Source organism: Serinus canaria, chromosome 1, assembly GCF_022539315.1.
Source record: "Serinus canaria isolate serCan28SL12 chromosome 1, serCan2020, whole genome shotgun sequence".
Lineage (NCBI taxonomy): Eukaryota > Metazoa > Chordata > Aves > Passeriformes > Fringillidae > Serinus > Serinus canaria.
Genome location: NC_066313.1, coordinates 28,145,471 through 28,172,954, shown reverse-complemented (window position 1 = coordinate 28,172,954; position 27,484 = coordinate 28,145,471). Strand labels below are relative to the sequence as shown.

At 41.0% G+C, this 27,484-nt stretch overlaps 1 protein-coding gene across 6 annotated transcripts in view; it reads left to right on the top strand.

Annotated features, from left to right (window-relative positions):
* The window catches only part of TSPAN9 (tetraspanin 9), a 168,796-nt gene that overhangs the window by 43,215 nt on the left and 98,097 nt on the right, over nt 1-27,484 (top strand). Inside the window, exon 1 of one of the 6 annotated variants that reach the window (XM_009102671.4) lies at nt 650-811. The exons of the other annotated variants lie outside the window; for them this stretch is intronic. Within the exon in view, the coding sequence (XP_009100919.2) occupies nt 712-811 (100 nt within the window). The 5' untranslated portion in view covers nt 650-711. Of the gene's footprint in view, nt 1-649; nt 812-27,484 lie in introns of those variants that run through there. 6 annotated transcript variants of the gene reach the window in all.

The following is a 27,484-nucleotide window of genomic DNA, read 5'->3' as shown; positions in this document are numbered from 1 at the left end:
AAAACTTGGATATATTTCCCTTTTTTAGTATTAAAAGACTTTGTAACAAGACTGTGGATAATTGACAGTTTTACAAATCAACCCTAAGTGTGAATTTCAGAACTTTAAAGCAGTCAAAGTTCAAAAGTTAGTCAGTAGTCTCTGTTTGGACCACTGCCAATCCTTGTTGCACTTGGGAGGTGAGGTTTCTATGTTTTTCTGAAGCATTCTTTTGACACTTTCTCTCAAAAAGCCCCAGCTGGATAACAAATATCATCTGTTATCCAGTTTCAACAACTCGACAGACCATCTGAGAACTGCCAGGTAGTTCGCTTTCATCAGGGTCATTATGTTGAATACCTGCTGTCTTTTTGTGACTTTTCAATCCTTCTAAGGACTGCTGTGGGAGTCAATCAGCAAACTGGTGAGGACCTTCCACAGCACTGTGCTGTGGTGAGGACAAAATGGCTTAAACAGGGTTAAACAATGCCTTGGTTTGAGAGAGTTCTGTTGCTCCAGGTTTTAGCTGCAGTGTGGCAGGGCTGTGGCTGCAGTGTGTCAGGAGTGTGGTCAGAGCACGAGTGTAGGAAGCTGTGCATTATCTGTGCTCAGAGCATGTGAGGAGTTTCCTCTTTGCCCACAGCTGGGTCCCTGAGCTGGATGAAAGCTTTTCCCTATTCCACAGCTCTTAAGAGTGGAATTTTCTTTGAAAGAGTGGGGTACCTGTAGCTGATGGAAGCCCCAAGCATGGAAAGCCACGGTCTCCTTACGAACACCATCTCGGGAATTACAGGATCTTTAGGTTTTCTGCTCTCAGAAGACGAGTCTGAAGGTTAGTCAGCTGTATGTGGAGGGGGGATGTGTTGAAATTGTACACTCTCCTGCAGCAGGTAGGCAATTATATGCAATTATATGACACACTAATAAGAGCTACAAGCACAAACTGTTTTAAGGTAAGATCTTTTTGCTCTGGTTGGCTGGCAGTTTGGACTTAATTGGAAATTATTTTATTATTCTGATAATTTATATTGAATTTAAAGGCATTGTGCTGATAGGAGTATATTAAATGTAGCAAATCTTCTGCTGGATAGTCTATAATACAAGGCATTTTCAAGAGCTGGCAGGCTTTGTACAGGCCAAATTATCATGCAGAACGTCTGAGAGCATATGATTTATGCCAAAGGTGCTGTAAGATTGCATAAATTTAAGACTTTTATTCTCAACTATTGCATTCATACACTAAAATAATTATAGGGTGCTGACGATGCAGCACCATTTAAGAAAATGAATGACTTAATTTTACTTAAGTCTATTGTTAAAGATGAAACGATGCAACTGTATTAAAAAAGAAAAGAAAAACCCTGCACAAGATGATGAAGTGCTGTCAAGTCATAGATCATAACACTGCAGCTGGGAGTAGCTCTCTGTGGAGGAATTGTATTGGTTTTACATCTTTTATTTTAAAGTGTCCTTACGTGATCAAAGAGTATGTTAAAATCCAACAAATGTTAAAATTTGGTGTGACCTCTGTTGCTGTTAACCTTTCATATTGACTGTCTAAGGGCATGGCCAGTAGTTGGATCTGAACTGACTCACTGCTAAACTTGCTATAATTATTTATAATCACTGTCTGTGAGTGGGGGTGGGGATATCATTATTTCTGGCACAAAGATACTCAGAAGTAGAAAATTACTAGGTCTTGTGTGTACACATAGTACCACAGCGGTACCACCTGATGGTTGGCACTTGGGTGTGAGCACCTACAGCATCAAGCTGAACCCAAAGCTGTCTGCTTGACCATGTCCTATTTGGAAACCAGGTTCCTGTGTGTGTGTGGGCATTGTTTGTGCTGTAGGAATCCAGGCTATCTTCTGGTTGATGAGGGAGAGGCATGGGTTTGTGAGGCCTGCAGGGAAGGAAAGAACTTGACAGGCTCTGGGCACAGAAGCAGTCACTTCTCTTGTCCTCACCCTTACAAACAGGTTGGCTTTTCCAGCAAAGTACTTGGCTTTACTTATGTGACAGACAGATGAAAAATATGAGTAAACTATGAAAAAGACTTTAAAAAAAGATAAAAAATTCCCCACCAAGTTACATCTGCTGTTAAGAACAGGCTGAATAGGTAACTGAACCAAAGAGCTTGGACAGGCAGTGACAGGACAAAGAAATGATGCTGAGAGATGGCCCATGTCAAGTCCAAATGGGACAAACTGAGAAGTAGCAGCCATCACTCAGCAATTCTTCCTTGTGCAGTACTGTGGCTCGTTAGGTCCTAATCCTCATTAGTTACCAGCTGTAGTAGCCTACAGCTGTGTGGCACTTGGATATGAGGCTGGGTTTGGTGTCCCATGTGGAAGAATGGAGCTGGAGAAGAGGAAGTCTAGGGAAGGATGGATGGTACAGGTGTTTTGTTGTGCCATTTCTTGACCCCCTGTATAACTCCCTTGCATAAGGACCCTGAGAACAAATTCAGTGTTGACAAGACAAGTCACAAGCAGTTTCCCCTTCAGCTGCTTTTCAATCACCATCAACAGTGAAATGGGAAATGGGGAAAAGTGCAGTGGGAGAGGAATTATAGATAAATAGCTGATGCTACTTGCTAGCAGGTCTTTCCAGGTCAGCATGACAGTGACAATCCATATCCCAGATGTGCTAAAATTTTTTGATAAGAGCTCAGACATTTAATATTTGAGGTCACCTTTGTAGTTTCTGATAGGTATATCTTAACAATTTTTTTTTTTTGCTTCACATCAACCCACTGGTTTTATTTATCATATTTCCAATTCTAACCACGCTATATTTTCTTCTTTTTAAATTTTATTTATTTTTTTTAAGTAAACCTAAAGTATATATCTACCAGAACAGACTGGTGTTGATATAAACTGATAGATTGGAGCTCTGTTTTCCCAGCCTTCCAGAAAATTGCTGGTCAGCAATACCTACTGTGAAATATATAGTCTTCAGATAATATAAGTGAGGTGTGTGGTCTTACAGGCTTTTGTGGAACTGTGCTGGATTTTTCTAAGATAAATTTAATTCCAGCTCTGATAAAACAAGTGCAAGAACTGCAAAAAGCTTGACAAGAGAGTGACCTCCAAAGAAGGAAAAATGGGCGACTTCACTTTTTTCCCCCCCTCACTAGTGCTGCTTAAAGAAAGCTTGGAAGATTACGTCCATGTTTTTACCACTTATGACAATAAAAAACTCAGATCTGGCTAAACATCAAAAGATGTTTTCAGTAATTGGAGAGTAGTGGGCATCACAGATTTCGGATTAGTTTTGAAATAAATTATTACTTAAAGATCCATAGATTTTTTTTAAAATTTAATTCAAGCACTTTCTTAACTCTTTGAGAGTTTTTAAGGGTGGAAGAACCACAAGTCCACAGCAGAATTGCCTATTTTCAGAATACACTGAAAAGCAAACTTTATAATTCTGCTATATTAAAACACATCCAAAAGTCCAAAACCTGTTGAGAAAAATGCCTTTTTTTTTTTGGTAGAGTGGTTTTAAATTCCCAATTTTATGATAAGTTAAATAACGTGGAACTTATCCGGATTAATCTTTTTTCCCCCATCATTAATTTGGTTGTTATTCTCTGAGGAAAAATAGATTTGGTGTTAGCTTTGGTGTTTGTTTTGGCTGCGAGAGTGGGAAATAGGGAAATGGTTTTACTGCTTCTCATCTCATATTGAATGGTCCACTGATTAAGAATTTCAATTTCCATGTGTTTTGCATTATGTTAAAACCTCAAAAGCTACTTATTAGCTGGTGTAATATTTAATTTAGGATTATGTAAAATCAGACATGGTTTGAAATCTGGAAATGAGTTAAAACTGTAAAAATTTGTTATACGGTTATATAAGGCTACATTAATTGTGCTGGAGGCTTAAAGAATAATGTTTCTAAAAACATGCTTTGCATTTAAAATTAGCATTAGGGCAAAGAATCTGTTATATATTGAAGTTTATTTGTTAGTCACTGTGTTGAAGTGTAAAACTGGAACTTATCACTGGGTTTCAAGGTTTTGGGTATTCATAGTTAGGAAGAAACCAAGCTATTTTTTCTTTTTTCTTTTTTTTTTTCTTTGTTAGTCTACAACTTCATGTGATGGTGTGTTGGGGTTTAGCCCCAACCATCAACTAAGTCCCACACAGCAGCTTCCTCCCCGTGGGATGATGAAATGAATGGGAAGTGTAAAAGACAGAAAACTCATGGGTTGAGATAAAGACACTTTAATAGGGAAAGCAAAATCTGAGCACTCAAGCAAAGCAAAACAAGGAATCATTCGCCATTTCCCATGGGCAGGCAGGTCTTCAGCCATTCCCAGGACACTGAGGCTCCATCACAGGTAATGGTGACCTGGGAAGACAAATGCCATTGCTCTGAATGTTCCCCTCTTCTTTCTTCTTCTCTGAGCTCTACATACTAAGCAGGACACCATATGGTCTGGGAGATTCCTTGGGTCGGTTGGGGTCGGCTGTCCTGGCTGTGTCCCCTCCCAACTTCTTGTGCTCCCACAGCCTCCTTGCTGTTGAAATGGGGTGAGGAGCAAAGGGAGCCTTAATGCTGTGCAAGCACTCATAGCAATTAAAAAAAACAACAACAAAAAACTCTGTGTTATCAGCACTGTTTCCAGCACAAATCCCATACCAGCCCCACACCAGCTACTGTGAAGAAAATTAACTGTACCCCAGCCAAAACTAGCACAGGTGGTGATGAAACAGAACTAGTTGTTTAAGCTGAAGTGAGAACAGTAGCTCCTCAGAAAATCCTGCTGCTGTCAAAGGTGATACCACCCAGTTCTATTCTACACTCTATTTAACAGCAAACCTGGAATATTTGACTATGTCTATCTAATTAAAAATATTTTAATAGTGTGGCAGTTTTTAGAAGTTGTCATAACTTGGAATTTTTAGTAATTTCATTTGAGGTGAAAATGTACCTTGAACTTGCAGATATATCTGGTTGTCTGATTTACTTAAAGCATTGAGAAAAAAGGCAGTCATTGTTCATAATCAGCATGGGTTCACATGGGGAAAGTCCTGCTTAATCAACTGAACTTCCTTTTGTGTCAAGGTCACTCACCTGGCTGACCAAAGGAAGCTTTACTTTTTTGTAATTTTATCAAATCTTTAGGTACTGTCTCTCACAGTGTCTTTCTGGACAAACTGTTCATTGTGCATCTAGACAAGTTCACAGGACATGGAGTGAGCAAAGGGCTGTCGGGTGGGGCTCAGGGGGTTATAGTAAATAGGGTTACATCAGCCTGGCAGTCAGTCACCAGTACTGACCAGAACTGAGTTCCCCACAACTCAGTTTTAGGGCCAGTGCTCTTTAGTGTCTTCATAAATTCTCTGGATGCTGGAATCAAATGTACCTTGAGAAAGTTTGCTGACGAGGAGGAGCTGTGGGCACCCTCAAGGGCAGAAGAGCCTTACAGAGAGATCTGGAGAGCTGGACAGTCAGCAACCATATGAAATTTAGCAAGGGAAAGTGCCAAATTCTCAACCTAGGATGGGGCAATCCTGGTTGTCTCTCTGGTCACCAGTGACAGGACACAATGAGATGAAATGAAATTAAATTAAATGAAGCTACATGAGGGGAAGTTCAGCTTGGACATTAGGAACAGGTCCTTCACTGAGAAGGTGGTCAGTCACAGGAACAGGGTCCCCAGGGAAATGATCACAGCATCAGACCTGTCAGAATTAAGAAGCATCTGGCCAAAGCTCTTAGTCATAGGGTCTAGTTTTAGGCAGTCCTGTGACGATCAGTGTGCTGGACTTGCTGATCCTTATGGGTCTCTTCCAACTTGCGATATTCTGTGATTCTATGATTAATTTTTTTACTTACTATGTGGAAAATGACATGGCTGTTATTTAATGTGCAGCAACCACCTGCCAAGTTGTTCACAGAATTTTAAAGAATTCATTTGCCTTTCATTGCTGTGCAACCTTTGCGTTTTTCAGGTTTTGATTTTTAAATGTGGCTGTCTGCATTCAGCTTTAGCATTTGAAAGATGAACAAAGATTCAGGATAATGTTAATTCCTGCAAGGTCTGGTGTAAAAGTGCTGAAATATACTTTTAGCTGCTCTGTGAGGCTTTTGGAGAGGCTGGTTTCCCATTAGGGTTTCAGTTTCAGAATGGAAAAGACACGTGTAGCAAGCAGTCTCTGCATTGCTGTGCTGCAGCAGAATCCCATAGCGTGAGGTATCTGCCTGTAATTCAAAACTTCAAGAGGGATCCAGCTGAAGCAACAAAGGTCCCACTTTTGGCATTTGTGCAGCAGCTGCCTGGGCATTGTGCCATTCATCAGAGGCAATACACATTCCCTCTCAATCCTGCTGTGATTCCCTTCCTCCCTCCTGTTTCAAATGCTTTCATAGAGCTGAGCAGTGTGAACTTTCATCAGAGGAGGTGAAAGTGGTGTTGCTCATTCTGAACATGCTGGGATTGTTTTCCCAAGTTCAAGTCCCACTGAAGGTTTATTCCTGTTTTTCTCCTCACGTTTGCTCCCTTTTAGCTCTTGAGTTGACTTGTTCTTTGGTGTAATTACATGAGAAATGCTAAGAGCCTTTTCCAGGCAATGAAAATTAATGTCCTTCTACACTGAGCTGTACTGCAATCCCAGTAATCTGGTTATGTTCGGTCCTTTGCAAATGAAGACCATGAAAGACAAGCAGCTTTGATCCATCTCAGTTACAATTGCCATGATATCCCATCATTGGAGTCAACGTGGGGTTTTTTTTTTAGCAACAGTTGGAGCAGTTTCTGTATGTGGAACTTAATTTTAGTTGTTACATGATATAAATGATGATTGGGGAGATTTTTCATTACATCATTTTGTAAGAAGCTGTAGCTAAAAACATAAATATCATCCATCTGTCTTCTGGAAAAAAAAATTGAAGTAAACCCAAAACTTCGTCATCGTGAAATAAACCTAAGGAACCTTTGCACAAGAGCAGCTGTGAAAGGGAATAGTGAATGGGTGGTCTCTTCATCAAGGAATCTCTCTCTCAATCTCTCCCCCCTCTCCTCACCCCTTGCTCATGCAAGCAGTCTGGTAAGCATTTAGATGAGGTCCTACGGGATAAACTAACTTTCTATTTTGATATGTTTTGTGATAAGATTGTTGTGCTTAAAGCTTACTTCATCTGTATCCCATGTATACTGAAGTAGGAGACTGCTGTGATAAAATAGATGTGGAAGTAATGCTGATTATGAGCAATACGAAATTAATGGTGGTTGAAAGAGCATCTTTGAGTCACCCCTGCCCAAGTGAAGATTGCACATGCAGAACCTTAAAGACAGTGCTCTGAATTGCTCTTAAACCCTTCAAGTTGTAGATCAATTCAGCTTGCCTTTTGACCTTCCCCTTAAACCCATCCTTCCATGGTGTTCAAGGGAAAAAAAATCCAGGACAGATGCCATGTATGTAATAATCTATAACAGTTTCTCCGTGTCCGTATCACTGTTTGCACCCAGCCCAAGTGTAAAGGTGTGAAAGCTGTTGCCAGCTGATAACCTTCTAGTGGGCTGTGAGAAATTAACTCCCTTAGAGAGTAGAGGCTCACTGTGGAGGAGAAATGCAGTTTTGCTGCCTGGTACCTTTTTGCAGTGTCAGCAGAGGTGCTGATGCAGAAAGACACCCAGGAAGCTGAATTCCTTTGGACTTACGTGGCCCAAAAATAACTGTGTGTCTTTCACAGAGGACTGTAATGGATTACAAATAGACTTTGTACAAACACTACAATTTTGTTTTCACATAACAAGGTGTTAAAAGCAAATACAGTAGTAAGAATAAACTATACTGGGTTTACATACTAAGTAGGAAAGAAAGAGTGCTGAATGCTGAGGCTGCCAAATTTTAGTACTGACAAGAAGCTAAAAGCAAAGGGAGCTTGCCATGGCTGCTGAGACAACAAGGAGAAGACAACCTTGGCACTGGCTGCCTGAAAAAGGTGCAGGTCCTGCAGCCACAGAGGCTTTTAGGAACATGTATTGTGCAGACTACTTAGATGGAGAGCACAGCCCTGGACAGTGAGTAGGTATTTCTGCAATTATTGTGAGATCTGGCAGACATGAAATGTTTCCCACAGAACTGTGAGAGTTACTTTTCTTTTTTTCCCCTCTGCTGGTCTCTTGGGAAGCAGTTGCAGGCCATCTCTTCTGTTTCCCAGCTGTGGCTGTGGCATGAAGCATCTGGCAGAGCTGGAACTGGGATACAGCTTCCTGCTGAGCAGATGTCTGTATATGTTGATACTGCTTTTGGAGGGATGGGTGTACTAAATGAGTGGTTGAGCTTTGCTTGGCTGAGAGTCTGATTCCTTGAAAGTTAAGAGAACAATGGGATTGCTTTATGTGGATTCAGTGTGAAGCCACTTTTCCAGTTTCCTAACATGCCATCCCATTGTCTTCAAGGGTAGTGTGCTGCATTGTACAGCCAAGGGGCACCTATTTTGCTTTTTCCTCATTGTTCAGTGATAATAATAATTAATGCATTCTGTTCAAACACTGCTCTGAAGACAGCCTGCAGTGACATTACTGTGATGATACTGGAGTGCTTCATAAAATTTTAGGACTTAATTTTTCAGACCACCTGGTTGAGAGAAAGTGAAGGGTTGCAGTTTCTCAGTTATAATGCATGGGGCTGGACACAGTGAAGTTCAGAAAGCTTTTAATTTCTGGCTGCCCAGTTTTTGACTCTATATTTTTTTCAGGACACTTTGTGTTAAATAATAGCCTGTGTTCATGGTGCAGGTCCCACTGTAATTTTAAATGCATGGCCATTCTGCCTGCAGAGCAACCTTGGTCTGAAGAAAAACCACTAAAATCCAAGGAATGTGATTAGAAGGAACATGACTATGTGAGGAATTTTGCTATGCGTTGCAGAAAACCTCTGTGGTAAATGCAAGGATCATGCTGGATTTCAAGGAGACAGGAGTTGACTGGTTTGACATTCAGAGTATTGTTCCTGGCCTTCTCCCTTGCAGGACCTGTATCCTCAAGTGTTACATGATTAGGTCCTTCCATAAAGGAAGCAGCCTCTAACTGTGAATTATTTCCTTAAATATTTCCCATTTTTCATGGTGATGTTTCATGGTGTTCTTGCACACACAGGAGCAAGAGTATATGAAGATGGTGAAAGTTATTCATTAATGTTCTAACATCCTGTTCTGATCAGACCTGAGCTCTCTAACCTTCAAATGTGAAAGATCATATCAAATGATGAGAACAACAAGTCCTTACATGGGCAGCATGATTCCCATTTTCTGCACATGGAAATGGAAAGCTGCAATTCTGTTGTCCCTAGAGTGGGAGAACTGGGCTGGAGATAGATCAGTGTTCCTATGATGCATGTACAGCCTGGATGTTCATAACTCATTCAAGGATGTGACCTTCAGAACACTTTTGCACTTGACTATGCAAGTTTTGGTTTGCTTCATTTTAGTTTTGCAGTTAGGCTGCATATAGGAATAGGTTTTTTAAAATGTGATCACCTCAAAATCTGTAATTCCTGTCAATGTGTGTTAAAGTAAGTTCTCTTTGTGAAAGAGCTGTAGAGTGCTGATTGCCTTTGCATGCTGAAAGTAAGGCTGTTCAGCTCTGAGATCTCTTAAGAATCTGAGGCTAAACCAGGAGCTTTAGTGCTGTTTGCTCTTCTGTCTTGAAGAATTAATGGACATTCACTGTAGCTATTTTTTTAAAATTAGTTTTCTCTGTGACCTTTTTTTCTGGTATTTTATATGCTGTGTCTTTCAGTCGAAGGCTGTGAGGTGCCTTCCCAACTCCCTTATAAAATTTCAGGACCTGTCTTAGTGTTTCCTTTCCTCTTTTAGACTAAAGTGCTTGTTCATTCTGTCCCCTTCCTCCCCGCCCCCACTGCCCCGGTTTCCCACTGCTATCTCAGGATGCAGTGCTCCTGGTGCTTTGATATGCTTGGGCTTACACTTTCTATTTGAGCTGAGCTCCCTGTCATGGGATAGTTACAGGCCACATTCCTGTGCTGGAAATAGATACTTTTTGCATAACCTGCTTCCTTATACCCTTTAGCATCTAAGGCCTCTGGTGAAGCACTGTCTCCACTACCATAGATGGAGCAGCACGGGAATCATCAGAAGCTCAGAAAGGTGACAGGGAGAATGGAAAAGCTGTTAGGGTTCTAAGAGGTGGAAGTTCAGAGCGTCTGTTGGCTGTGAAATAACTTCACTGTATTATTTTTTTAATTTAAACTAAATAACAGAACCCATCTTTTTCTTGTTAGATACAGATATAGAAAAACCCCAAATACCTTATGAGAGTGACTTAATGCACAAGCACTTATAGTCACTTTATTCTCCTCTGTGCCCTTAATAGGAAATTTTTCAGCATGTTCTGCTTTTGATTTTTACAAAAGATGTCTTCTCAGGGCCTGAGCAGCAAAACAGAAATATTGCTCAGAATATGTTCTAATAATCATTAGTTGTCTGTTGAACTGTTGTTTTCTTTCTCATCAAAAAAATAAAAGAAACTTTAAAGGGTTAATTTTTTGATAAAAGATTGCTCTCAATTGTGAGTGTCTATATATTAGGCAGGGAGTCACTTTTCTCGTATGGGTATCTGCTTCCAGTCTTTAAAATAGCGCTTCCTTTGTCTCTTAGCATTCCAGCTCTTTGCTGCAGGGACAGCTTCAAGTGACAGGGTCCAGTTGTTGGTTGAGGCCCTCCTTGAATCATGACAAACCTAAATTCGGCTTCCTGCTGCTGCCAGAGTTTCCTGTGAGAGCTCTGGCAATTTACTTGACATCTCTGCTACCCATGAAATGGGAGGACTAATAGGTAGTGTCGTGCTGCACAAAAATATCCAGGAGATGCATAGTCCAGAATGGACATGTTTAAGTTGTGGTTCCACAGCTTTTGAAACTGACCTCAAACTGGGATTGCTGCAATCCAGCCCTTTTTCCCTGAGCTTGCTTTCCTCTCTACTTGCTACTACCTTCTGGAGCTGCCCTGGTGCTTTTCTTCACAGGGATAGTTTGTGGTCAGCTCAGTTTCTTGAAGGGTCTCATTGTAGAGATATGAATACCAACACCTGGGAAGGATAGGATGCTGCAGAGAGTGAGGAGACCAGAGGAACTCAGCACTTTGGATTTATGATTGCTTAAAGCTGCCAAAACATTACAACCTAGAAAGACACTGCAGACATAAGATGTTGAATAAATAGCTATGTACAGGACAGCACGGAGACTCCTTGTTCTCCATAGGCTTGGTGTGTGGGTCCTCTTTGCCTGAAAGCTGGTACAGAGTTGGTATCTTAAAATAAGCTTCTAGAGTTTTCTCCAGTCTACCCTGATTATGTTGAGAAATGCTCATCCTCCCCCCACAATCTGTACTTCACTTAGTCCCAGTGATTCTTGCTCTTGAATTCACCTCCCTGTGCTAAGTCTCCTCCAGTTGCTCTCCTCTGCAGTTCACAGTGTTTGCTGCTCATCTCCACAGTGGCTCTTCCTTTGCCTTAGGCTTTTTCTCTTCCAGGGCAAACCCAATTCTCTTTCATGTTTTTCTTAATATGTAGGAGGTCACTTCCCCCTCTCTCTTTCTTTTCCAAGGTGCTTCAGGGGGGTTGGTTTAGATTAGATATAAAGAAGATATTCTTTACTGTGAGGAGGATGAGGCACTGGAGCAGGTTGCCCAGAGAAGCCATGGATGCCCCATCCCTGGAATTGTTCAAGGCCAGGTTGGATGGGGCTCTGAGCAACCTGGTCTAGTGCAAGGTGTCCCTGCCTATGACATGGGGGAGAAACTGGATGATCTTTAATGTCCCTTCCAACCCAAACCATTTTGTGATAATATAAATGCAACCCCCATCACCAAACAAAAAAAAACCCAACAGGAAGGGAGGAATTGAAAATACTTGCTTTGACTGGGTCTTTGAAACTTTGTAGCGAGTCCTTCTAAAAGCATAGCAAAGTGTGTTGATAAAGCAGTGCCTCACTGAAGAGTACATAATTCCAAAAGAAATCTCATTAGGAACAAATCACTGGAAAAAATAACCCTGGGGTTGTACATTTATTTATTTATTGTCCCTGCTGGCAGCAGACAGCAAAATACTTTCGTTCATATCTAACGTTATTCATTTATATATGTGTGTGTATATATATACACACACACCATAACTTCAGTGTAGAATTGGATATGAATTTTTACGAGCAAGTTCTGAATTTTAAAGTCTGTGTTAAACAAAAGACTTAGATTGTTTTTATCAAGTTGCAAGATGTTCATAATAACCTGTATACCCTGCCCCTGTTTCCCTTGATTGATTCTGTGGGAGAAATAAGTGCAGTGGTTAAGCACAGTGCAGCCTTGGATTAATTCGTGCCAAACTTCAGAGGATACTGTTAAGTTATATGATAAAAGGGTCATAACATAAAGGTGCAGAAGGTGAGAGAACCCAAAGTACTGCAAAGGGAGCACCTTGACCTGACTTCTCCCCAGACTGTCCCAGGAGAGGGATCAGCCGATGGTGTGTATGTAAAACCTGTCAAGATGAGTCAACATGAGAGGCTGGTCAGTTCATTTGCATGCATCCCTGGCATGAAATTTAGCTAGTGCCTGATCCTGCACCTGGGATGGAGTAACTGCAGGCACAAGCACAGCCTGTGACAGGAGTGTCTGCAGAGCGCCCTGCAGGGAGGCCCTGGGGGTGCTGGGGCAGCAGCAGCAGCTCAGTGAGAGCCAGCAGGGCGAGCCCGGGCAGCCCAGAGGGCAGGAGCCGTGTCCTGGGGGCATCAAGCACAGAGCACAGCCGGGCAGAGGGGGGATCACCCGCTGGGCTCAGCGCTGCTGCGGCCTCACCTGGAGTGCTGGGAGCAGCTCTGGGCACCACCACTCCAGAGGGGTGGGAAAGTCTCTGAATGTGTGCAGAGGGGGAAACAAAGCTGGTGAAGGGGCTGGAAGGTGTGTCCTGGGAGGAGTGGCTGAGGGCTCTGGGTTTGTCCAGTTTGGAAAAAAGAGAGGCTGAGGGGTGACCCCCTTGCTCTGCAGCTCCCCGAGGAGAGAATTGGAGAGGGAAGTGCTGATCCCTTCTCCCAGGCATCCTGTGATAGTACAAGGGGGAATGTTTCAAAGCTGCTTTAGGGGAGCTTTCGGCTTGACATCAGGTGGCATTTCTTCCCCAAGATGATGGTCAGACTCTGGAACAGGCTTCCTAGAGAGGAGGTTGATATCCTAAGCCTCTCGGTGTTTAAAGAGCATTTGGACCATGAGCTTAACAACATGCTTCGACTTTTGGTCACCCCTGAAGAGGTTAGGCAGCTGGATTAGGTGATCGCCAAAGGTCCCTGCTGACTGAAATGTTCTGTTCTGTTCTGTTCTACTCTACTCTACTCTACTCTACTCTACTCTACTCTACTCTACTCTACTCTACTCTGTTCCACTCTATTCCCTGGCCATGCCTTCTGTCTAATCACTGCAGTTCATTTTATATTCTTATTCTATTTCTGAGTGTTCCTGTGGGTGAGGTCCTTCCTTTTCTCTGTGGATGCATTTAGGCTAAGTGCCAGCAAGTAGAGCCAGGGCCGGGGATCACAGCAGAAACCACAGGAGGGATTTTGCAGGCCTCATGGGTTATCACCTGTGTCAGCAACAGTGGAGACCTGGGCCTTGGTACTGGACTGACCAAGCATCTGAGGCCAGCAATGGGAGGGATCCCTGTTATGTATGTGTGCAAACAGTACAAATTTCACTCTGAAGAGCTTTCTTCCTGATCAGCCAGTGAGTAGCACAGGATCAAGCCTACTGTCTATATCTATGTGGAATTGTGCCTGGAGGAGGTTTAGATTGAGTTTTAGGAAAAATTTCTTCACTGAATGGGTTGTCCAGTATGGGAACAGGCTGCACAGGAAAGTGGTTGAGTCACCATCCCTGGAGGTAATTAAAAGATATGTAGTTATGGCACTTAGGAACATGGTTTGGTGGTGGACTTGGCAGTGGCAGGTTAATGGTTGGACTTGATCATCTTCAGGGTCGTTTTCAACCTCAGCATTTCTGGGATTCCATGATCATCAAACTCACTGTCTTATCACTGCATAGCATTGTAACAGGGATAACCCAAAAAAACTGAATTGCAAGAGGTTCAGAGGTTTAGTATTTTGTTCAATATGTAGCAGTATGTTTTCCCTGGTAGTGATTTAAGGTTACCCTTTACACAGTGTAAAGAAGACTATTGGTACAATAATAAGTAAATAGGAAACAAATGTGTCATTAAAAAGATAATCAATGTTTCCTTTAGAAACACAGTGTGGAAATACTGAAGTGTGTGCGTGCATTTGCTACTGGCTGGATGTGGGGACATGAACCTGTATTGCTTTGCCTTAATGAGACTATCAGATTTGGCAGCTCTTAGCAAGTTCTAGTTACTCTTTCTAGCTGAACAGCTGGAAATCTGAAATTTAAATACAGTTGATGGGAGGAGGGGTGAAAATGGGGTTGGTTTGGTGTGTATGGGGTTTTTTGGGTGGACATTTGAGAACAAAGAAGTTCACAAATAATTTGGTATCTTTTACACAAATGAGTAGTGACACAATAGTCTTAGAGGTTTGCCAGTGCTAGCAACTGGGACTAGGCTTGCACTTACATGTCTCAGTCTTCTTTTGGCAATTCTCATTGGCCTTTCTCCATCTTGCTGTTGAATAAGAGCTTTGGTCTGTCTCCACTAAACATTTCCAGGACACAGAATGCCTGAATTCTAGGGTGGATGCCTGAACTCCATCCTTATAAAATGGCTTGGCTAATCTAATTATGAATGCAGCTGCAGAGAAGTACACAGCTGGTTCTGCTGAGCATGCGGAATACCATTACAAATGCTGAAAAGTGATAAAAGTGTATTTATCTAAAAATAACTTCTAGTGGATTTTTTGTCATCCACTTACATTGTGACTCACCTGGTGATCCTGAACTGGAATGTAAAACAATGGATGACACACCGTGAAGTTTGGCACAGAAACCCTCCTTGCACAGTTTTTCCCAAATAAAAACTCTGTGTTGCTGACCATGGAAGTGCACTTCTTGTATTGTGTAACCATACAAGAAGTGGAAGTATTTTTGAAGTATTTGCAGATGTCCCTTAGCACCTGAGTCCTTTTCCTTTTCCAAGAGCTTTGATAGTACCAGAAGTGAAGAAAATCAAAACTACATTAGGTTATACTTTTCTTAATGAGATAGTTGCAGGGCTAGATACCACTTTCTTTGCTTCTTGGTCTCAAAGAACTCTCCTCTCAGCTGTCAGACTCTGTATTTCTGTTTCTCCTGGAGCCAGTACCAGCATTCTGCTCGGCTTCCCAAGACAGTGCTCCAACCAGCTGGCCTCTTGCAAGAGAGGAACTTCTTAAACTTGTAATATGTGTAGCTTATAGACCTTTGTTTCATAATAGCTCTCAGATGTTTGCAAAGAGACATTGTTTTAAGCCATCCTATTTTCTTACTGTTTGTTTTTTCAGCTTCTCTATTAAGCCACCAGATGAATGCAATAAATATCCTGAGAGTAAAATTGGTCCGTGTTACTCCTAAGCTATAACTGAGCTATTCTGTGTTCATCAGGACATCACTATTAAAGCAGAATGGAAAGCAGAGGCTACCGTGTACATCTTAAAACAAAGCCTTGAACTGAAATTGAAAAGCGGAAAATCTGTACAATGCATATGTCCCTTTTTAGTCTCCTGTCCAGCACTGCCCCTATATTATTTTTTGTTGTCACTGGTGCCATTGGTCTGTGCTGTGTACCAGGAGAGCATTAACCTTGTTTTTTCTTGGTTTGTGAAAGAGCGTAAAAACCCAGAAAACACAGACCATCTTCACTCATTTGTCTTCTCTACCTTCCATGGTCCTTGTGATATGGCCAGTATTGGGAAATCTCTTTTTGCAGTCTAACATATACAGCAGCACAGAAAATGTTTAAAAGTTCAGCCAAGGTAAAGCTTGATCTTGCTGGGCTTTAAGGATACATATGAGAGGATCTTTCAGTTTTGTGTGTTTTTACCACTTCCTGGCTTAGTAAAATGTGAACCTTCTGACCTGCTACAGCTGGGTGCTGCTGTCTGCCCTGCCCTTTTCTGCCTCTTGTGCTGCTTTCCCTCAGGCATAGCAACACTGATTGCACCTTACACTATTGGTTTTTGGAATATTTTGTCCAAATAATGCAGTTATTTGCATTCCTAGGAAATTCCAGGTCTGCATTCCTGTCTATTTTTTCTTACCTGGCCTGTTTGTGGCAGCCCATCTCTCTGTCACTCTCCTTGGCAGCTGTTTCCACTTTTGAGACTTGCAAGTCACCTTTTCCTCACTGGGTGCTGATGACCCTGTCTGCCACTGCGCTGTCTTTGCTTCTCTAGCACTGGGGTACAAATACAAGGCTTTGGTCAAACGTTTTCTCCTTCATGTGTTACCCACTTTATCAAGCTGCTTTTCACTCTGCTCTGTTGTTGCTTGGTTGATGGTAGAAAACTGGTTAAAAGTGTAGAGATCAAGTCCAAATTCTGCAATTTGGTTTATTAAAGACCAGCTTCACTGAATGCATCGATTCAAAGGTTGGATTTTCCTTGCGATTAGAAATCCTCTGCATAGAGTGCAAGGACAGTCAATATTCAAAGCTGCCTCTGCAAGAAAACCTGGAAAACTGAGATTGAGAAAATGCAGTCAGATGCCTTACAATAGCAATGGGGAAGAGATTATCTCTGTTTCCTGATGCTCAGTGCTCACGAGGCCACACCAGGCTGTACCCAGGGCTGGTCTTCCCAGTACCAGGTTGATGCTGGCAAACAAATGCAGTGAAGGGCCACAAGGAGATTCTGAAGGGTCTGGAGCACATGCTGTTGAGAAGATGTAGGTAGCTGCTGATTTTCATAACCTTACTTTACTTAGGTATTGTAGTAGAGAAGACAGTCAGGTTCTTCTCAGAAATCCTCAGGGAGGCGAAGAGCCAGTGATCATGATTGGTGCCTCTGTAAGTCCCAAATGGAGATGAGGAAAAAAGTTTTTCCTGGGGGTGCTGCTGTGGGAAGAGGTTGCTCTAGGAAGCTGTGGAATCACCAGCCTTGGAAGTTCTCCAAATTCTGCTGGACAAGGTCTTAAGTAATATGATACAGCTTTGAAGCTTGCTTTGCTTTGACCATGGGGTTGGACTAGGTAATCTCAAGGGGTCCCTTTTACCCTGCATCATTCTGCAAGTCTGAACAGTATCCCTGAATGTTTTATTGCAGCAGGAGGCTGACTGTTAAAATTTCATTTAATGTTAAAGAGTGACAGAGGGAGTATGTGAAAAAAAAGGTTGAGTTTTCCCTCTTTCTTACCCCTCAGTTTAAATAGTTTGTGTTTGGTGAGCTTTCTTGCTGTGCCACTATTGTGTGATTACTGTTTTTGTGAGATGGTAGCTAAAATGAAATGTCAGTATGAGTGAGGACTGGAAACTATAATGTTGACCTTCAAAAGAAAGCCAAGGTTTTTCTTAGCAATTACTGTCCTGAAAGTATAACCAGTGGTAAAATAATGGGCATGATATTAAAAGAGGATGCAAACTCAGAGTCTGCATGGTGACAGAATTGTAAGCAATAACAACATGAGTTCATAAAGAATAAATCTTGCCAGACAATGTAATTGCTTTTTTTGATAGAATTGCAAAATTAATGATTTTAGGGAATCAAGAGGGAAGTAGGTATATGTTTACTTTCTAACATGAAGATTAATTGAAATTCGCTTGGGTAGGAAGAAAAAAGTTGGGTGAAATATAAACAGGAGCTGATTATCAGCAGTAGTGCAGTGGTTATGTAGGTTGGGAGTTAGACTGGAGTTTTGTAACATTTCTGTTAATGATATGACAGAGGGAGAGAGAAAATTCTCTTAATGAGCTTTGAAAACAAACTGGGAATTGTGAGCCTCAGAGCAGAAAAATAAGAGGGCGATGGGTTTAGACACATAAAGAGAAAATAAAATTATATTAAACTTGGAGAACTGTGAAATCAGGAGAATATGCGCTATCTGGAGCACATATCCTAAACCAAAGTGGGGAGAGAAGTATTGAAAAGAGAGGCCAGTCTGTGGTGCTGAAAATGGCAGCTGTGGTGCTAGAACCCCTTTCGAGCAGCACACTCAGCCTTGCTCCTGCCTGTGTGCAGGGCCACTTTAAAGCCCTTGCCCAGGTCATGGGGCTTGAAGGGCAGAGTACACTGAGCAGAAATTCACTTTCTGCTGCTGTTGTGATGTGTGCTTGGGGCTACTCCACACACTGAAGGTGTGACTGCCCAGCTTCAGTTCTGTCTAATACTGTTTAAAATTCTGCCAAGAGCAGGATGAATGAGTTCTGATTTTTTTTTTTTTGGATGGTTGAGCTCATTACAGACCTCTCCCTTCCTCCCCTTGTGCCCTGCCCAGACTGCAGGATCCCCCCTGTGCCCCTGTGACAGGGCTGTGCAGGGTGAGAGGCTGTGCAGAATGTGAACCCAGCCGTGTGTGTGCCCATCCTTCACGCAAGCTCCGGGTCAGGCTCGCACACTGCTCTGCCTTGCTGCTATTGATACTCCAAACACATGCTGCTGAGCCTTGGCTTGGGTTTCCAGGGCTTGTTCAGCACCCTGCCTGCTCCCTTCCCTCAGGTTTCACTGAAGACAGTCTGGATGCATAAATCTTACTTCCTTAGAAATCCAGAGTGAGAAAAAGTTACATGATTTGGGGCAGGAAGAGTTGCCAGGATCTGTTACTGTTGCCATGTTGCAACTTCATTTATAGCTAAGAGGGAAATATTTTTTATTAAGTGTGGAGACAGAGGCTGCCAGGATAAACTAGAATTGACCACTAAATGACTGAAGTTTATCAGTGTCCCTATCTCTTTTGGAGCTTAAAAAAAAAATTAATCTAATTTTCTCCATGTTCATCCTCTTTAATTCTTGTAGCAGCCTTATGTGTCTACTTAACTGTACTGACACGCTGAAATAGCACTTCTAAAAATCTCAAGGGTATCTGATCTGTTAGGAGCAGTAGAATTGCTTATTACTTTTTAAATCCATAGGAATGGTATCCTGGGTATTTCAGCTGTACCAAGTTTTAACCTTGGAGTTACAGCAGACAATGCTACTTTAACATAGAATATGGTCACTTGCTATGGGAAGAAATCCTGTTGACAGCCAGCATGGCTACCCAGATGAGCCTCAAAAAGATAAATCATGTCAGGGTATAAAAATCCTTTAGATTCTGTAAGATTGAAAGGAATGTACAACACTTTGGAAGTGTGTGCCTAGGATTCTCTAACTTCATCATCAAAATTAATTGTGTTTTATAGTTACATGAGTACTGGAAGTAGGGAAGTTAAAAATATTTTAGCTCTTTCAGCAGTTCCATCAAAATAGCTCTTTAGCATTATTAGCACCCGAGGATCAAAACCATATTTGTTTACCTTCATACATTATGCTCCTTGTGATATAGCACAGCAAAGGAAGCAAAACACTGCGAGCAAATGTTTTCATATGCTAATGTTTGCCCTTAGAACAGTTCATTTCAAAAAGGTTAGAGACAATATGACTAATAATCCTTCAAAATCCCAAGGAAAATAACGCACCATGTATGTCTGATGCAGACTGAAACATCTAGTGGGGGTCAGCTCCATGGCAAGACTGTCCACAACTGTTAAAAGCTTTAACAATAAAGCAGTCATTGGGGTATATGGCCAGATGTGGCACCATTTTACCTTTTTTTTTTTTTCTTTTTGTTTAAATGGATGCATCTAAAACTGTACCAGCTTGTCGGGTCAAAAGCTGTCTTTAAACAGCTTTCCACTCTCATGACATAGTGGCAACACCAAAAGAAACTCCACCATCTCTGCGCTCAAGCATCAATCTTTCTTCTCCTGTGTAAAGAGTTTAATTTGGGATCTTACAGAAATTTACTCTTGAAGAGATTAAACCAGCCCTTCATCTGTGTGGCCAGTGCATCTCTAGGGGCAGATGGATTGCCTTTAAATAATTACTAATCCTTGCTTTTTGCAAATGAATTACATTCCTTTCCTTGGGGAAGGTCCTTCATTCTGACAAATGCACTCTTGTATGGAATTCACACTCCAGTAGGGGGAAAAAAAAAGCAGGGCATGGTGATGGGAAAGACTGGAATTTGTTGTGTTGTTTCTTCTGCTAAAGAAGAAATTTTGGCTATTAAAAAAAGACAGTAGTAACTGATTTGAAGGCATAACTACCAAATTAAGTCACACAGATAAGACAGGCTTTATGATCTGCAGATACTCAATTGCTAGGATGAGGATGTTCCTAATTTGTCAAATCTAGCTACTGAGAAGAAGCATCTCTTTTTTCCCCTAGTCATCAGTGGGATTGCAATTTCAGTTTGCCAGTTTTTCACTGTGTGCAACTGTAGTTCAAGTCACTACTACTCTAAGAGGTTCAGTGTCAGTCTTTCACAGTCTGAGTTTTGGATCTTAGAACAAAATGTTAGAATCTCAGCAAAGTTTAGGATGAAAGGAGATGCTGGAGAGCACATGGTGCAACCTTCTATTGAAAGCAGGGCCCCAGTTCAGGTTAGGCAGGCTCCTGTCAAGCTGAGTCTTGAATATTTCCAGTAAGGGAGATTCTAACATCTCTCTAAGCAGTCTGTTCCACTGTTTAATTGCTCTCCCACTGAATTTTTTTCACTTATATCCAGGTCAACTTCTCTCCTGAGCAACCTCTTTCTATTGCTTGACTTGCCAACATGCATGCTTGTGAACAAAGTACCACAGTCTTCTGTAACTGCTTTTTAGTTACTGAAAGGCATTTATTTGCCTTATGGAAAGTGAGAGTGTTGTACATGTTAGGGAGCACATCTGTCGTGACCTTAATGTCTGCCTTAAGCTCTAATATTAACATTTTTTGAGGTGGAAGTTTTATTTTAAAACATCAGATAGCATCTCTTGAGGGTATCTTAATTTAGAATTCTGTCCCTAAGCACATACCTATTCTCTTCTATAACAGAAGTCAATGCTTTAAGTTTTCACAGTATTGAGAGATGTGTGTCAAAAATGTGTATCTGTTTTTTCATTTTGAAGGATCCTTGGTTGCTTTAAAAATGTGGTTTAGAGATTATGCATAAGAGCTACTGGTGACCAGCCTGTGAAATCTGAGAGGGAATCTGGTTGACAGAACTTTGTAGCAGTCTACCATGTCAGGCCTTCAGTAGTCTGAGGGTTTTCTTTTCAGTGCTTGAGAGAAAATCTGTAGAAATCTGTTTTGGATTATTTGGCTTCTGAGCATTTGTTCCTTATATTAAAATAAAAATAACTGGATCCTTAATATGAAGGATGCTTAAAATACATGAAGATTCTGTGATAGACATTTTGAAGGCTCTGGTGCCTGGGAACAATTTGTTAGGGATCAGTTTTTAGGGAAGAATTCATTATTCCCCACTCCCCGCTTCCTGCCTACAGCTTGGTATTGATTTAATCTTTCAGATATCGTTGATATTTGATAGAGACAAACACAGCAGATGGAGTAGGTAGGGACAAAAGTGAGATGCCTGTATAAATGGAGCTAAACTGCTATAGAACAGCTATAGGCACCCTTTGGGAGGCACTGAACTTTGAAATGATCAAGACATTTTCTTAGTCTTTTTTTTTTTTTTTCTTTCAGCATAATACACAAGCCTGGCATCTAATTACAGGACAGGTGCAAAGCATCATTCTGCTTGGAAAAATATTACCTGTAAAGAGAAACTGCACCTTGCAACTAATCAGCTCTGTTCCCTTTGTATGTTCAGAGATCCAAAAGTCTTGATTCTGTTAATTAAGGTTTTGTTGCTTTTTGTTCCCTTTCAGCCTTGTTTCCAGTGGTGCACCTCTCAGGGAGTGAGAAGAAGTTTTTTCTTCTTTTTTTAACTTACCATATTACAATTTCCAAAACTGTTTTCAGTGTACAGGGCAGAAAGCATTTGAGTTGATTCAAAAGAAAAAAAACCAGGGAACTGAGATGACTTAATTTACCAATCCTTGGAATACTAGAAACATGGGATTTCAGAGTGCAGCTCATGCAGTCAGGTTTGGTTGGAATCCTGTGTATTTCAAGTACTGTGTTTCTTCTGGAAGTGACAAAGCTACAGAATCTTTTCATGATTGTATCTACCAAATTTCTTTGCTTCAGCTGGTAGAAGGGAGGAACCCCATTACTGATAAACGTTTAATATAACAGCTTCCATGCTGTTGGAATACAAACACGAAGCCGTATACAAGACAGGCCTGTAATAAAACCATTGGCACAGAGGTGGGGGAGGAGAGGAGTGAGATATGCTCAATTTAGAAAAGTTGTGTTTCAGGTATGGGATGAGATGATGAGTTCATAAAACTCTTCTGAAAACTGTCTGGGTGGCTTGAGAGAATTTCTGTTACTTCTGAGCAATATTTGGCAGGAAAGGGACAAGTGCAACATGAGGAATTAGTATATGACAAAAATAACACACGAGTATAACTCATTAGCTGGATAAAATCCAGGGAATTTTTCATTTTGGGGGCATTGATTCCACACCTGCATGTATCTGTTTTATAGACATGGTGATTGTAGAGTTAAAACAAGAAAAGCAAACAAAACATTACCAGTGGATAATATTATTGCAGATTTAGTATTAGCTTGCTCTCCTGAAGGGAAGAAATTTGGAAAACCTTTTCAGTAAATTAGTTTAGATTTAAAATTACTCTAGACTTGGACATTTAGGAGAGAAGAGAGAAAGATCATATACATATTCTTGCTATGGGCATCAAATTTGGCTCCTGCAAGGCATATTTGGACCCAAACTAAAGCTGTCTACCCTAAAAAGACACTGCATTTTGCAAGCCTTTAGTTTCATTCATGTTGTTTAAAACCCCATCTGGATGCACACCATTTGCTAAGCATTTATGGCCATGTATTTTTGATAGATTTCCCTGAACCAGTCTGCAGAGCAGAGCATGAAACATCGTGTTGGTTGTTTCTGAAATAAAATGCCAGCATCCCAATTAATTTGTAAATGGAAGATATCAGCCTGTGATGAATTTATGAAGTGCAGTTTCTAAAGGCCAACTGATATTTCATACAATAGCTGCTGCATACTTGTGGCACACCTAAGTAGATCAGAGCAGACTGAATGACACAAATAGTTTTCCCCTACAAAAGACCTTTTTTTTTTTTTTTTTTTTTGCCTTTCAGATGCCTCTATGAGGAATTTTTGGAACATTCTTAGTTTCTGACTGATCATCAAGGGTATCTATCTTGGTTTTCTCATCTCTGAGAGACACTGATGATACAATTAAACTTTTTCAAAATGAAGTGAATGTGGGCTTGGCTTTTGGGAAAGAGTCAAACATGCTTGCATCCATTCTTTACACCCCATATTAGGATCTGAATGCCTGGTATTGCAGCTAGCACACAGCAATCTCTCCAAGTGTAAATGAGTCCTCCATAATGCAGATAAGGTCATAAAAATCATGTTTTCCCATTATACGTCTGCTTTTACAAAAGCTTGTTAATGAATGTACTGTAAAAAGTTAAGTAGCTCCCACTGTAAGTCAGGGAATTGAACTGCTGGATAGCTTTTTGTGACTTGACAGGCAGGGTCATGTCAAACTGGTTTTTCCCTCCCTTTTCTTTCTTTTCCTCCTTTGTCATTTTAAATCTCTCACACCCTTACAACAAGAGCTGACACCAATCACAAAGCTCATGAAGAGCAGCAGCGTTACATAAACCTGCTGGATTATAGTAAGAGGGTTACCTTGTTTTCATTATTACACCCTTTCCTGTATCTCTTGCAGAATAGATGAGAACCATTTAGCCTCGTTCTTGTGAGATGAGTAGGGTGGCTAAAATATCTGCCTGCTCTTGGGATTTAAATCTGACTCTGTTGTTGGCAAAGCAAAAAGCATTAATTGCATGACTGCTACGTTACAGGCACATCCTATTTTAAATGTTGAAGTTGACCACATCCTACAGCGTTGCCATACAACGTGCTAGAAACTTCTTTGTGAAGATAAATAAGCTTTACTGCAAGGGCAGATGCAGATGGTCACATGTGACTATTTTTATAAATTTAAAGAGCTTCAAAACAGGAAGGAGACTGTGAACTTTGCTCAGGCTAGGTGTTGTGGAAGTTTGTTGAAAGCCATAGAAACGAGCCCAGCCCAAATCAGCAAGATGGAATGTGGCTGTTCTGCAGTGCTTCGATCAGAACTTGAGAAGTGCTGTTAATGACAGTTTAGGTATGATCCAGTTACCTTGAATTACTCAAAATCTGTTTCTTATGAATTCAGAAACATCTGCCTTCAAAGAAAAGAGGAGCTGTGTAATAGGAATTGTTGGGCTATGTAACTTGGTGTCGCAGTTGGTAGACTGTGGTCAGGGAGGGCCAGGAGTAGACTGAGGACTGAATGGCTTTAGAGACTAGACCCCCACCCTTGTTTCCAGAAATTTCTGCCCAGAGTCGCACTGGGGGCCCAGCAGAGGGGAACCTGGTACTGTGACATGAAGTCAGCCCTCTCCCATGCCAGCTTCATCTGTGAGGCCACTGGCTCTGGGCAGATACTTAATTCATTTGGTGCTGTGACTCCTCTCTGGAAGCTGTCCCTCTTTGACCTGGAGGTGGGACATGGGATTGGGTTTTGCTTAGAAATGCTGCTGGAAGACAGCCTTTTGATAACTCACAGACATGTGAGGTGATGATGCTGCAGTCAGGCATTCAGTCTGCCACTTCCAGTGAGTCTGAGGTTGGAGGCTGGGGGTGGTGATGAGTGGCTGCCCATTGAAGACATCTGGGTCTCTGCCAGCCCTGACACAGTGGTTTTAAATGTCCCCATTCATGGAATGACACCTGTTTGTGTTTAAGTGCCAAAAAATGAATATTTTAGCAATGAAGGAATTCATTCAATTGTGAAAGGAATGTGCTTAGAAATGTTCCTTCATGGCATAACTGAGCAGGTTTCAGAGATGTGTGCTGCCTTTCAAAAAGGAATGCTTACATCATTCTCTTGGTTCTTTCTTCACATGGAGCCATTTGTATGAGGGTTTTTTCAATTTGTTGGTTTTTAAGTTTAATAGTTCTGCTAATACATAGACACCAGCTGTCAGTTAATTCAAAACAGCAGACTGCTAGTGAAAGATAGCCTCTTTGGAACAGATGTTAGAGAAAATCCACCTGATTTTGTTCAAGAGACTTGTACATGTTGGACACAGTTAGAAGAGTTATTGTATTAATGAAATCCTGCTGCACCATCCAAGAGGACAAAAGGATATCATCTCTCATGATGGGCAGAAACCTTTGGCTATTTGCTAGCTTTCTTTAATCTGTAGTCAATATAGGAGATGTAAAAACCTAAACTGTCTTTTAAAGTGGGAGTGGAAGAGAAGCACTCAGATCATGTACTTTACCTCTGAAAAAAATAGGTGTTAAATAAGAAGAATTCTTCTCAGTTCCTCGCCCCTGCTTTCTTTTTTTGGTCTTTAATTTTTAAAGCATGGTTTTGGAGATCTGTTTTGTGGTGTTTCCTCACACAGTGGTGTTTGGGATGTGATGAGGCTGCCCTCCTGCCTCTGGCTGGCAGCTTTCTGGGCCCTCAATCTTATTTTCTCTGTATGCAAAGTAAAAAACAATTCTCTGCATACACCTTTTTTTTTAATGGGTGTGTTGGATGGACACAGCAGTTTGTACCACATCTTAAGCTTGGAGAAGTTCAACATTTTCAGAGCCAAATTTTGAATCTGAAATAGAAAAGCAGAATGGGGATTATGGGAAAATGTCTATTGAATCTGAGTAACTTCACTTTCATAAAGATAAGGTGTTGATAGAAACAGAATTGATTAAATCTATTTTGAATCTGAACCTTGACTCTTGTCCTTTAAATAGGAGATCTTTTCATCAGCAGATTGGGAAAGATTATGGTGGAAACATAGCTCAATTAGAAAGAAGCCCTACGATGGGTAACTGAAATTATTAGGGAGTCAGAGAATTTTCAATAACATGACATGCTGAAAAGTGCTTAGCTTAATGGAGGACAATCACATACAGTGTAATAGAGGATTACAAACTAATGAATTATGGGATGAGGATGAATATCCAGACAGAGGATAGAGCTGGAAAGCCTAATTATGATAGTGAATAAGAGGAAGATGCTGGGTTTTTTTAACATGATGCATGTCTGTGGAACTCACTGCCCTAAAATATTGAGGTTAAGTTCTCAGCAGAATTAAGGATTAACTGTTGATGGAGATGAAAAAATATATTCATTGTTATGGAAGATGAGATAAACACCCTGTAATTAAAAGGGATACAGATTCTTAAGCTAAAAGTCATAAACAGTCTGTTCCAAAGCATCTGTAAAGCTTTGCTCCCTGGTAAGATAGGCCTATCTGCTTGGGCATATGCTGTTCTTTTTGCCCTCATATTTCCTATTTTCTCTCACCTGCTAGAGGGAGAACTGGTAAGATAGTTTTAGGACTTCAGGAAAAAAACCCAGGTCTTTGTTTTTGTTAATGTCTGTCTTTCTGTTTGGAGATTAGATTGTGGTATGGGTTGACTTGCTCTACGTATGTACTCTGCCAAGCCCAAGGAGACTCTGATTTCCAGGATTCTTAGAAACAAACCATAAATAGACTCCCTGGATTTTAGTTCTTAAAAGTGAAACTAACAATGGTGAATTGTATTCTAACATAATATTTACAGTGCTTCTTTCAGATCTAACATATGTCATTATGTTTGTGAAGTGAAAACCAAACCCCAAAAGATCCCTGTATATATTGCAAATGTTTTGATTTAAAGCTTAAACGTTGGTAGCAGGATTTCCATTTTCTCTTCTATTTTTCTGTCACTTTGGAAACTCAGACATTCTTTTTGCTCAATCTGGGGGCCCCCAAAGGACAACTGGGACAACACACTGAAGGTGTGACATAATCAAAATTTCTTAGCTTTTGGACCTCATATTGCATTTTAATCTGCATGCCCCACATCTCCTGTGCATTAGCATATCACCTCATCATCTGTAATTGACCACAGTGGGTTAAGGTTCCTGACATGATTTACTGCTAATTCCTCTATACAGTTTGGAGACAGAATCTCATTCTGTCCCTGGTGTGAAATCCTAAATGAGAACTCTCAGCCACATGCACAATATTACCAGTAAATTATTTTTAGTGGAAATCCCAGGGAACAAATGACACCAAATGTTTGGCATTTGTGGAAAGTCTTACAACAGGATCTTGTTTTCTTGGTCATCCAGTCAGTGAGAACTCCATATTAGAAGGATAAACTTGTCTCACTGGGATATATTAATATAACTAGTAAGTATTAATTTAGGCCATTCAAAGAGATTTTGCCTTTTTTTACCTCTTTACCCTGGGGAGGCAAGGAGTGTTACTCATCAGAGGCAACCAGGAGCTGCTGTGCTCTTGTCTTTTTCATAGAAACAATTAATTCATTTCCTTTCCAATAACAATGTCAAGAAGTATAATTTCTCTTGGTAAATTCAGGACTAATGGAGGTGGGTGTT